Here is a 13,308-nt window from a genome sequence, read left to right on the forward strand (position 1 = left end):
ATTTGATTGGTACCTAGTCTTATGGCTAATGGGTCCAAAAGCATTGATGATAATAGTATTTATTGAACGGCTCCTAGAAGTAAGAGCACTGAGTGAGCTATCGTAGAACCTTCAATAGAAGTAAACTATTTCCTGGCATAAGAAGCTTACAACCTACAGGGGAGTCGCACATTCATGTACTTGCCAAAGCACAATAGGCAAAAGAGTAAGAGCATTGAAATAAACTAACACAAAATAGATTGCAAAAAGAAAAAAATTAGCATTTGGGTGGCTAAAGGGGAATGCGTCTTGGAAGAAGTGATCATTTTATGCAGGAGTATTTATCTACCTATTTATTTTATGAAGGAGTATTTATATTAATGTCTCTCTTCCCCTCTAGACTGTGAGCTCGCTGTGGGCAAGAATATGTCTGTTCATTGTTATACTGTACTCTCCCAAGTGCTCAGTACAGTGCTTTGCACAGAGTAATCATTCAATAAATTTGATTGAATTAATGAATTGAATGACTGAATGAGTGGAAGTAGCATGGCTTAACGTTTAAGGCACAAGCCTGGGCGTCAGAAGGAACTGAGTTCTAATCCCAGCTCGTCCACCTGTCTGCTCTGTGACCTGGGGCAAGTCACTTAGTTTCTCTTTGCCTCAGCTACCTCATCTGTAAAATGGGGATTAAGATTGTGAGCCCTATGTGGGATAGGAACTGTCTGGCACAAAGTAGATGCTTAATAAATACCACAATTATTATCATTATGGATTTTGAGATAGATGTAGATTTGTGGATATCATTGATTGACTATAACAAAAATGACTCTATGGAGCCTTTGGTGCTGATGGAGCACTGAGCTAATGTTACAAAGCACTTGGGAGTTCTGTTTTGGATATGTTAAGTTGAGCTGTCAGTGGGACATCCAGGTATAGATGTCCTGAAGGCAGGAGAAAATACGAGAGTGCAGAGAAGAAGGCAGATCAGGGCTGAGGATGTAAATTTGGGAATCACCCACATAGAGATGGTAATTGAAGCCATGAGAGCAAAGGAGTTCTTCAAGGGAGTGCATGTAGATGGAGAATAGAAGGGGACCCAGAATTGTGCCCTAAGGGACACTCACATTTAGGAAGTCAGGAACAGAAGAGGAACCTGTGAAAGAGATTGAGAATGAGTTGCCAAAGAGACAGATGGAGAGAAAGCAGATGAGGAGCTTGTGGTTGGATAGAAGAATTTCAGAGTTGGTGAGAGTGGAGATTGTACAATGACTAGAGATGATGAGGTCAAGTATGTGTGTCCAAGTCCAGAAAACATAAGGTTGCAAAGCAGGTGAGATGGTATGCCTGGAAAAGTTGATGCTGGAGATGAGAACTGAAACCAGGTAAGGAATTAACTGAGCTGAAAAAAAACTTAAGGAGCAGTTAAGGAGTAAAGTGTCAAAAAACTCCGGACTAGAAAGAGTTTCTAAGAAGGGGTGGGTATCAATCAATCAATCAAGTGTATTTATTGAATACTTACTCTCTGCAGAGCATTGTTCTAACCACTTAGGAGAATACAGTAAAATAGAGTAGATGGTCATGATCCCAGCTCCCAAGTAGCTCACATACCAGAGGGATATATACTTATAATTGTGGTATTTGTTAAGCATTTACTATGTGCCAAGCACTGTTCTAAGTTTTGGGGTAGATACAAGGTAATCAGGTTGGACACAATCTCTGTCTCATATGGGGCTCTCACTCTCAATCCCCATTTTACAGAGGAGGTCACTGAGGCCCAGAGGAGTGAAATGACTTGCCCGAGATCACACAGCAGACAAGTGGCAGAGCCTAAATTAGAACCCATGACCACCTGACTCCCAGGCCTGTGCTCTATCCACTAGACCATTCTGCTATCAATAGTTAGGAAGACAGCTGAGACATTAGGGAGAATTAGGAGAGAATAGATATCATTTAGTGCAAGTTGAAGAGTAAAGCCCATTTTATGTAAGCTGAAGACCACGGTCTCTGTAGTGAAGAGGAGCAAAAAGCTAGATTACAGGGCCATCTCAAATTATGGACAGGGAACATCTCAAATTAAGGAAATTAAATAAAACCAAAGACTGATTTAGCCCAAGCATCAAGAAAAAAAGGAAAGGAAAAGAGTGAATGTTTTCAACAGATAGTTTTCCCCATGTCACTAGTGTTCCCAACTACTGGGTGAATTGCCAATGTAACCAATATGTAGCCATTCTAGCATTTACTTCCAAAACACATACCTAGATTTCTAAAACCCCAAAATGCCTAAGTAGGATCGTTGAAGCAAAAGGAGCACATTAATTACATTAATTCTTACTGTTTTACTACGTAGCTGGATAACATTGGAAAAACAGCCCACTGCTTTAAGGACATCATGTACCTAGCAAGGTTATTTGGTCTGCAAATCTTCATAAGAAATTAGTCAAGTGTTTCTAGCATAAAAATTGCCAGACATCTGGACAGAGACATTCAGGAACAGTGTAAACAGAGGCCAGCATTTTGCAACTAATTGGTGCAATTCTCATTCCAATGCATTATCCCTAAGAAACTGTATATGTAAGCTGTTAATAGCAGCAACATGTCCAACTTGAGAAAATCCTATCACAATATTTCATTTTTAGTTTTATTACTGAAAGACAATTCTCTATTTAATTGCATTATAACACCCACATTTAGTATTCAGGAAGCGTGCCAGTGTTTTAGGCAATACTATGTGTCTGTGATGTAGCCATTAATTCAATTAGGTAACACTGAGGTATTATTAAAACCTTTGGTTCTATCTCTCCCAGTTCACAGCAAGCTGTTCAGTTCTGCCCCTCCTTGGCCCTGGCTTGACCCTCTCTTCTTTCTTTATCCTTTCATATACTTCCCCTCCCAGAGTGGATTTGCAATCCAGTTGACTGGTTATTTTTAGAAAAACAATTTCATTTTTTTCTGGAAACTGTTTAAAGCCTGGGCTGTAGTCACTCCTCTTACCTCTTCTCACACTCTCACAGTGAAGCAATGCTGTGAAATATGTTCAAAGGTACTAGATGGAAGCTTAGCAACTTCTAAAGGAGGCAATGCTTACTAACAGAAGTCCTTCAACCAAAAGCTTTCATTTAATTCTAAAGAGAAGCAGCAAGACCTAGTAGATAGAACATGGGCCAGGGAATCAGAAAGATCTGGGTTCTAAACTCAGCTCCTCCACCAATCTGCTATGTGACCTTGGGCAACTGACTTAACTTCTGCAACTCAGTTACCTCATCTAGAAAATAGGGTTTAAGACTGTGAGCCCCATGCGGTACATAGACTGTGTCCAACTCGATTACCTTGTATCTATCTCAGCGCTTATTACAGTGTCAGTCACATAGTAAGTGCTTAATAAATACCATAAAAAAACTCCCTCAAAAAAAAAACACCCAGATGAACTAAATAAGCACAGGAGGTGAAAGGGTAATCAAAGTAATTTTGATGGTGCACCAGGAATGAGTCAGTGGTAGGATGTTTTCACACATTCAAGCCTAGGTTATGATTGGCTTTGAAGCTTAGTTTTCTGATTTCACTGTTTGTAAGCTCCTTAAGGGCAAGGACTGTGTCTTCTGCTTTGGTTGTATCTCTTCAGGAGCTCAGTATGGTGGATTCTTCAGTAGGTAGTTAATAAATACGCTTATTACTTCTACTGGTCTTGACACAGATGCCAAATATGGCAGACTGATCCATGACTATACAACTTCTATTTTGTTGGCTATATTTCCCAGCTTAGTTGGAAGAGCTCCAGATATTAGAGGTTTCAAGGGCAATTTTAGAAAAACGTACCACTGTTAAATTGGCAGTGGGCAGTTTAAACATATCAAACTGATATGTTTTATTCAGAGCTTATCATGGGCAGAGGACTGTATTAAGATGCGTATGAAAGTACAACATAATAGAATTGGTAGACATGACCCCTTCCCACAAGTAGCTTTCATTCTACAGTCTATGAAGTCTAGCTGTTCTTGTTCACTTGAATAATTTCATGTCGGGGCCTGGAACATGCTCAGGTACCAGCTAAGTTTAGGTTCTTGTACATGCATCTCAGAATGTGTTGACATCCCACCCTGATTTCTTCACCTCCTCTTTTCTTGGATTCTCTGAGAGACAATGGGAAGCTATGCAAGCATGTCATGATGACTTGGCATTCCAATTTTTAACAAAAACAAAACATTCTGTTCAAACAGGAACTTGTATATAGACATAATTGCTCTTCACATTTCTTTCATCAGCGTTCAATAGAATCACCAATACTACCAGAGGTTTGGGTTTGAATACTTGCTTTTCATTTGGTCTTTACTGCCATCCCTGTCCCTTTCCCTCTATAATTTTTTTTTTCATTCATTTTAGTCCTGAACAAGAAAATCTTGACTCAATAGCTCCCTTAGAGGCTGGGAAGGAACTAAAAATTAAGTCTGAGGAAGCACTCAAGCCACATTCTGATCTGGTATTTACTCACCTTTGGAGCCCAAGGTTCATTAGCCCAAGATTTTGGTTCCTCTCTGAAAATTTATCTCAATTTGAAAAGATGCTGAATAACTGATTTTCAACTTCTGTCTATACCCAGAACCACCAAACTTTAAGCCAAAGTGATCAACTGAAAACAAATAAAATGTACACATTTTCCTCTAGGCATCCTTCCAAGCAGCAGTTAGATATAACAATGAGATAAAAAAAAGAGTGCTCTTAACTCAAATGGCTCAATCAGTTATACTACCAACTGCTAGTTATTCAGAGGCTGGTAATCATACTCTACTTTCCTTCCCTCCTCCCACTCCTTCCATTTGGCTATGTCATGGGAGTTCTTACCTCTTTCCTGAAGGTTTTCCTTTCTAAACAGAGAAGAAATGAAACACAAATCTGTCAATTATACTACTGCTTCATGATAAAAGTTGTTAGCTTGGCAAAGATTTGGTGGGAAGGTGAAAGATGAAGAGAGAGGGGAAACTAATTGGTGAAAGTGAGCATCGGAATCATGCTCCATGGAGATTAACTCAACCAATATCAGGAATGGGAAAAAATCTGGTGAATTATTCCACCTAGGTTATGTATTTCAGAAAAGATTTATTGGCTCTATAGTCTAGAGTGTAAAGATGTTCACTGGAAGACTGATAGGAATGGAATTTTTTTGTGAAATTTCAATTGTAAATCTTTAGTAGTAGTAAATCAAGAGCCAGTGTAGATGACTGGTCATACCTTCAATCAATCATATTTATTAAGTGCTTAGAGAGTGCAGAGTACTGTTCTAAGTAATTGGGAGTATACAATATAACAGATTTGGCAGACACATTCCCTGTCCGCAAGAAGCTTACAGTAAAAAGTAGACACTTATCTAGCATCTATTGGTTTATCCTGAGCCACTTTTTCCCATCCATGCTTCATACATTTCCCTTTCCGGACCTCATGCTGCTTCTAATCATCTATCTCATGAAACACAGAAATCAGTACACTGAGGCAGGGGAATAGAGGATCAGAAAGAGGGGTCCAAGGGTATTATCCATGCAGTTTTGAAACTGGGTGGAAAATACCCTCAAAAATAAGCTTTTCACCTTTGTTCCTTTTATGTTCTCTAAAATCCCCACTAAACCAAGTGAGGCCTCATATACCTCCCAATTCCATTTTTCACCCTGTATCAGTACCACACCACATGCAAATAAACCTTTTAAGGAAAGGCACTTGAGGATGAAAAGAGGACACTGAACATAGGAAAAATGTTCTCAGGGAGGTTGGCTGAATCACTTTATTTTTCATTTGGCTGATAAACACAACAATCAAAAGAGAAACCATATCCTCACTTGGACTTAAGTCCCGAATGACATCATTAGTCCCTGAACATGGATACTCACGCTTCTTTGTAGTAAACAGTGAAGCTAATAAGATCTCTGTAATCAGGAGGACGATATCGCTGCCATGTTAGCTTAATCCGGTTCTTCATTGTAGTGTTGGAGATGAAATGCAAAATGTCGCTTTCACCTGAAGCACAAAGGAATGTCAAGTAGTGACACATTGTTGGGTTAGGAAGCAATGGGGTCTAGTGGTCCAAATGGGAAACCTGAATTCTAAACCCAACTCTCCCACTGGCCTGCTAGGTGGTATTGGGAAATTCACATAATCAATCAATTGGTCAATCATTTTTATTGAGTGCTTACTGTGTGTAGAGTACCGTACTAAGCTCTTGAGAGAGTACAATGTAATAGATCCCTCCAAGCCTCAGTTCATTTTGTGAAATGGGTAGATAAAATATATTGCAAGTCCAGTATGAGACGGGGATTTCTTCCAAACTGACAACCTTGTATCAGTCCTATTGCTTAACACATAGAAAGTGTGTAATTATTATTCACAGGGCTAAAGCATTGTTTCTGTAAATTACACGAGGTAACCCTATTTCCTTTATGGCCCGCCACAACTCTCCAGTTTTTATTCCAGTAATTCAGTTTTGTTTGTTATTCTCAGGGACACAACTTTTAAATGTGTTAGTAACTTGATGCATTTTTTGCTAGTGCAGCGTAAATGCACTAGTAATAGTCAGGGAATCAGTTACCAGTGACTCACTCAAACAGTGCCTTCACTCACTGTCTTCATAGAAACAGTGGGGCTGATTCAATGAAAGAGAAGATTCCTTATTTTTCCACTCAATTCCCACTAAGACTCTTCCCAAAGGGGTTTAGTTGTGAGCAAAGTATTACATTACCCTGGGTATTGCAATTATTCTACCATCTAGCATTTTTTTTTTTGATTTTTAGATTATTGCTTGCTTCACTGCAAGGCCCAAAATAATGATATTATTATTGATAATATCAAAATATTAATACTGTCAAAGTATTATTAACAATAATGATAGTAATAATAAATATTTGTTAGGTGCTTACTAGGTACCAAGCACTGCATTAGATGCTGAAGTCAATACAAGATAATCAGATACAAGAGTCTAATGAGGAGAGAGAAAGGGTATTGAATCCACATTCTGCAGATGAAGGAGTTGAGGCACAGAGAAGTTATGTGACTTGCCCAAGGCCACACAGAAGTAAGTGGCTGAGCCAGAAGTAGAACACAGGTCCTCTGACTCTTTCCTCTAGGCCACGCTGCTTCCCAAAATATAACCATATAGAATTTCCTCCATCTAGAAAGAGGTAAAATCTTTACCTTACATTCTAAATTCTTCGAAGCTCAAACTGTTCCCTGGAAATCATTTAGGTGCCCAAGTAAGCACATTCACTCTTTCAGGCCAACGAAGGACTATATAGGCATATCTCCCTTGACAGCTAATTTACCCCCATTGAGCACCTGGCTCAAAGATTGGTAATTCATCAAATGGCTGGCGAAGATCTGCCTCCTAAAATGCACTCAATCCGATAAAAATGGCACTCTCAGGGCAAAAAGATTCAAAATTTATTTTCCAAAAAGAAAATGGCTTTCATTGTTAATGTGCTGACTAGTCAGACTAGCTTAGCATACTAGAAAAAATACGTATTTTTAAATCTGCCCGGTGTTTCAGATGTTTTAGTTACTATTGGAAGGTGGAAAGAAACAAGGGCTTGGGGGCTAAATTTCTGATGAAACGCTGCAGCTTTTCAGGTAAGCCTATCTTTGCTCAGAAATGATTTACCAAAGAGACAGTGACATGTTAATCCAGTCTCCTAACAAGCAAACCAAACCTGTTATTTTAAAATGTCTTCTACAGAGTTTCCACAACCCCTGAAAGGAACCACACTAGTTATTTTACAAATCTCTTTTATCACCACTCTCCCCACAATTTTCCCAATTTACAACTAATGTACAGAAAAATAATAGTAACGTACATAACCCCTTTGAGAGTTCCAGGAGTGCAAAAACTACAAAATGTCTAACACTAATAATGAGGTACATAAAAACATTTCCCACAAAACTTAGGAAGTAAAAAAAAAAATCACTGCCTTGAAATTCACCCAGTGGAGCAAAGTGCCCATTTAGAGTACATTTTTACAATGAGTGGCACTACATTGCTGCTACAATTTCTCACTTTTCTTTCTCTCTTCTGTGTTTAAGGGGAACAGGAAAACTTGCTGTGATAGTCTGAAGGAACAGTCAGTGACTGACACTGGCTGTGGATGTACAAATTCACTGACTGCCCATCTGTAATTCCCTCAGGATAGAAAGGCTCTAGTTAGCTAGTAGCAATGGCCTTGAAGAGTACTGTCCCTATATACAACAAGAAATATCTATGCTAGTTTCTATTTAGGGATCTCATCTAAAGACTCATTGAGCTGGGGATATTTGGTAAACACTGTTTTGAAATCTCTGTTGAGCACAAGGAAACCATTTATAAGATTGTTTTTTAACACCCACACACCCATGTTAAACACAGAAATTAGAATACCACCCCCCCCCCCCGCCCCACCAGTGATTTTGACGGTTACTCCAAACAATTCTGTGGGGCATTTAAACCAACTCTTACAAAGCCCAAGTGCATACAGCTCATCTATTACACACAAGTGAGAGGCAGATTCGTGTGAGCATTTTAAATAAAGATGTACGATATTGCAATGTTGTGAAAGAATGGCAAACTTACAAGAAGCTCTTTCTCCATTGTTCCTAGTATTTATGTCCCCTTTGGTCTGACGCCCTTTAGTTCCTGACACCTCCTCCATTCGATAAATTTCAGAAACACACAACTTGGGATTAAAAGCAAAGTACATTTTTCCCTCTTTGATGGTCAGGTTACGATGGTTCCAGTCCCAGAGCTGCTGCAAATTCTGGTTATCAAGGACGTAGAAAGAGTAATTCCTAAAAGTGTATAAACAAAAATGAATGAGCATATACATTTCCCTTGTTAATCCTCAAAACTGGAACTCTTCAATGCATCTGCTCTAGGATATATTTCCCATAGCAATAGTGAACATAACTAGAGCATGAACAATGGTAAGAATTTAAAACCACTATCAGCAAAAGCAGCAACATGATTAAGGACCACTACACAGTGAAATTGGTGGGAAGCCAATGAGTTTATTGGACCTCTATCAATCAACTGCATTCATTGAGCGCGTACTTTGTCCAGAGCACTGTGTGAAGTGCTTGGAAGAGTACAATACAACAGAATTGGTAGAAATGTGCCCTGCCCTCAAGGATCTTACAATCTGGATGACGGGTCAGTATTATTATTATTTTTTACGGCATTTATATGCCGGGCATTATGCTAAGTGTTGGGGTAGACACGAGCTAATCAGATTGGCCACAGTCTCTGTCCCATGTAGGGCTCACAGTCTTAATCCTTTTACCGATGAGGTAACTGAGGTTCACTACATATACTATTACTAACATCAGTCACTAAGTGAGGCACAGAGAAGCTAAGTAATAATAATAATAATAATGTTGATATTTAAGTGCTTACTATGTGCAGAGCACTGTTCTAAGCACTGGGGTAGACACAGGGGAATTGGGTTGTCCCACGTGGGGATCACAGTCTTAATCCCCATTTTACAGATGAGGTAACTGAGGCCCAGAGAAGTGAAGTGACTTGCCCACAGTCACACAGCTGACAAGTGGCAGAACCAGGATTCGAACCCATGACCTCTGACTCCAAAGCCCGTGTTCTTTCCACTGAGCCACGCTGCTTCTCACGCTGCTAAGTGACATGCGCAAGGTGACAGAGCGGACAGGTTGCAGAGCTGGGATTAGAACCCAAGTCCTTCTGACTCCCAGGTCCTTGCTCTATCCTCTAGGCCGTGTTGTTTCTCCTCTAATAATATTGTAATATTAATTTCTTTTACTGACAATACTGCAAACACTAGAAGATGCTGAAATATTATTCAAATCTTTGCTGCAGAAAGTGTGAATTTTTAGCTGAGAAGCAAGACTATTTTCTCCTTGAGAGAAGAGAGTTGCAGTGGCCAAAAAAGAGAGAGCCACCCATCATGGAGAAGACATAATTTAGGACTATTCTCTAGAGCAGTAGTCTCTATTAAAGGCTAAGCACCCAAACTCCCCTATGAGAAAAGACAACAGGGGAAAAAGCAGTATTGAAGACTTATCCCGAGGCTTACCTTTGGTATTATATTGGAAGACTATATTGTATTAATTATGTGAATATCTGTCTTCCCCTTGACTGTAAGCTCCTTGTGGACAGGGAACGCATCTACCAACTCTGTTGTACTGTACTCTCCCAAGTGATTAGTACAGTATCCTGCACATAGTAAGCGCTCAATAAAAAGCATTGATTGGCATACCTTTACACCATGATATGGCACCCAAAGAATGCTGGTGGAGATTGGGCTGACAAAGACTGCAGCTTCAGCTGTGGTGTAACAGCTAAAGAAAGATGGAAGGAAGATGAACCTGCCTAACACATTCAGGAAAAATATCGGTCACTTGCCTAAGGTTTGGTACTACTCACAAGACTACAGACTGTGCATTTGGGTGGCATGATTTCGTCATCCTGTACTATATTCCTTTGAAAATGTTTTTTCTCCCTACACAACTCAGCTGAACCCACAATAACATTACCCAAAGTGGTCTGTCGTGCTACCAAGGGTTGTCAACTGCCCATAAATTTACTGACAAAACAGTAAAACAAGCTAAAGCAAACTAAAGATCAGTCATGCTCATAAAGTCCGTACGAATATTTGGATGCCTGCTGAAAAGGGTAGCCACCATACTAGGGTAGCAGGCAGGAGGAACTCAATACCATTGCTGGGCCTTGTCATTTAGAAGAAGGCTCCTATGGGCTGCCATTTTCCCTGGGGAAATAACCTTGCCCACCTGGCCAGATCTGTTTCTGGATAAAGGGCAGTGCTTTCCTTCAATGTTTTTTTTCCCAATTCATTTCCCAGCAATCAGTCCATCAAAAGTAATTACTAAGTGCTTGCTGTGAGCAGAGCACTATACCAAGTGCTCAGGAGAGTACAACAAAATTAGCAGACATGAATCCTGCCCTCAAGGAGTTTACATTAGACAGAGAAGCAGATAATAAAAGAGATTACAGATAGGGGGAAGTGGTAGAGAGGGGTGTCAAGGAGGTGGGTGCCTAAGTTCTTAAGGGATCTGGAAGTGACAAAGTGTGCGTTGGGGGTAACGAACAGCAGGGAGATGGAAAATTAGGCAGGGGATGCCTCCTGGTGGAGATGTGATTTCAGAAGGGTTTTGAAGATGGTGAGAGCAGAGGTCTGCTGGTTGTGAATGGGGAGTCACAAGGGGAAGGGACTAGTTTTAATGACTTCCAACTCTCTCACCTCTTAAATGGTGATGGGGGTGGTGGGACGGGGCAGGGCAGGGCAGGGCAGGATAGTATAGGTTTCTCGGGCTGGGGGTTTCCAAATCACCCCATACCATGTCCCCAGGCCCCTACTCTCACTCAGTGATTCTGGATGGTTCATGTAGAAGCAGTCCCTCTGCCTGGGGTGGGAGGTGGGGAAAAGGAAAGAGGGTGAGGAAAGGAAATGAAGATTGAGGTACCAGCCACCAGCCTCAGCATGGTTCCCAGGTCTGGATTGGGAAGTCACTGAAAGGAAGAGGTGAGTCCAAATGAATTCAATGAGAGGAAGAGGTGGGTTAAAAAAAGAGTTCTGTCTAGAAATAACCTTTTCTGGAACCATTTCTGTGGCAGGGTGTGAGAAATATCACTGATTTCAAATTTATTTTATTTAATGCTGTCCAAGTATTCAAGCTACTGACTGGCAAAACCCAGTAAGCGAAGCAGGACCTCAAGTCTTCTAGAACATCCTGGCAATAATATTTACTCTAAAAACTTTAATAGGCTCAGAATGAAACATCACTAGTCATAACTTTTGTTTACTGCTGTGTTCATGACTACTAAATTAATTGGTAAAAATTCATTGAATGGAACCAAAGCAAATTCTTTTCCTACTGCTTAAAAGGTGAAACACAAACTAGCAGGTACTCCACAGCCAAGTAATAGGATTGGGAAAAATTCAATGGCTCTACCAAAGTTAATTTCCCAATGACAAGGCCCAAATCCATTTCCCAATTCTTGTTTTACCATTCTTAAGATTTCATACCTCAGTCTGTCAAATCAAATAAGTTTACAGATGCACAAGATTCTAGAAGAAAAATCCCTACTTGCTCAGGGAGTGAAATTTCATTTATATAATGTAAAAATGGCAGAATGTCTCATTTGTAAATTTCCAGTGAACTGTCAGCACTGTGCTAGGGAAAGTAACAACCCTCATGGTTTCTGCAATCAGAAACTAGTTTTCCCAAAGAACCTATGTTCCCATTGAAGAGGACAGTGTTCTTTTCAAGGATAGAAAGAAGTGCCCTTTAACTTCAGCTGTGTCAGATGATGGAATTTTAAGAATTTCAGACTGACCAAAGACCAGCCTGAGAAAAAAAAGGGAGGTTGTGAAGAATCCCTTATGGTGTAACTTTATCCAGTTGGGGCAGATAAATCAGGGAGAAGCAACCTTTCCCATGACCTTCTCACCTCTTTGAGAAATTATTTCCCCAAATTCTCATTTGAAAGTTTCCCTCATTAATAGATAAGTCTCTGCTTTTTTCAAAGTTCTAGTTTATCCCATGCAATTGCTCTATTTAAAATCAGGGATGAAAAGAGACAGGAAACAAGAGACAAAGACACACACACACACACACAGAGTGATGTTGGCCCAAGTCAGCCAGTGATGTGGTCAAGTACCAGAGATTTCTGTACAAAACAAATGAGCAGATATTTTAAAACACCTAATAAATGATATCACTAGAAGCATCTAGACAGCAGTATTCCAGCCAAGTTCATCAACAAAAATACTCAGTTAATCTTAGTTAAAGAACCAAATAGAATAGCCCTCCCTTCTAAACTAGTTGTTCAAAGGTAAAGAAACCATGATTTTAATACAATATCAAGGGAATGAAAGGATGGTCAAAATTACAACTTCCACTGGGAAATTATTTTACTGTACTTCAAAGCTGTCAATTTGCTGGTCTCAAAGACTGCACTTCGGGTTGTTATTTCAAAGATTTCTGTTCTAGACATAACACAAGTTTAGGCAGTAGCCAAAGGCCATCATTGCTGAAAATGTTCATTTTTTTTGGAGGACACAGGAGCATAAAACATAAAGCCAAACTGTTTGTGGGGTAGACTATTCTCCACTCTCAGAAATTTATCAGCAGTGAAATGATTTTAGATAGGTAGCAGAATCTAAAATCTTAGTGCCAACTATTTTAGTGACTGGAGTTTAAACCTTTTGGCTGTCCCCAAAAACACAAATTTAGGTGAAGTCATTTGGGACTTGGATCCGCCAGAGGGTCACGTAGTGTGTTCCACCGCTGGGTCACACAGGGATCATCATATTGTGAGATGAAAAAAATACAATA

At 39.9% G+C, this 13,308-nt stretch overlaps 1 protein-coding gene across 1 annotated transcript in view; it reads right to left on the minus strand.

The window, feature by feature from the left end:
• The window catches only part of IGF1R (insulin like growth factor 1 receptor), a 322,256-nt gene that overhangs the window by 59,564 nt on the left and 249,384 nt on the right, over positions 1-13,308 (minus strand). The window contains exons 6-7 of the mRNA XM_029066648.2: positions 8,555-8,769; positions 5,853-5,979 (exon numbers count right to left, since the gene is read on the minus strand). Of these exons, the coding sequence (XP_028922481.1) occupies positions 5,853-5,979; positions 8,555-8,769 (342 nt within the window). The remainder of the gene's footprint in view (positions 1-5,852; positions 5,980-8,554; positions 8,770-13,308) is intronic.

Source organism: Ornithorhynchus anatinus, chromosome 5, assembly GCF_004115215.2.
Source record: "Ornithorhynchus anatinus isolate Pmale09 chromosome 5, mOrnAna1.pri.v4, whole genome shotgun sequence".
NCBI classification, from domain to species: Eukaryota; Metazoa; Chordata; class Mammalia; order Monotremata; family Ornithorhynchidae; genus Ornithorhynchus; species Ornithorhynchus anatinus.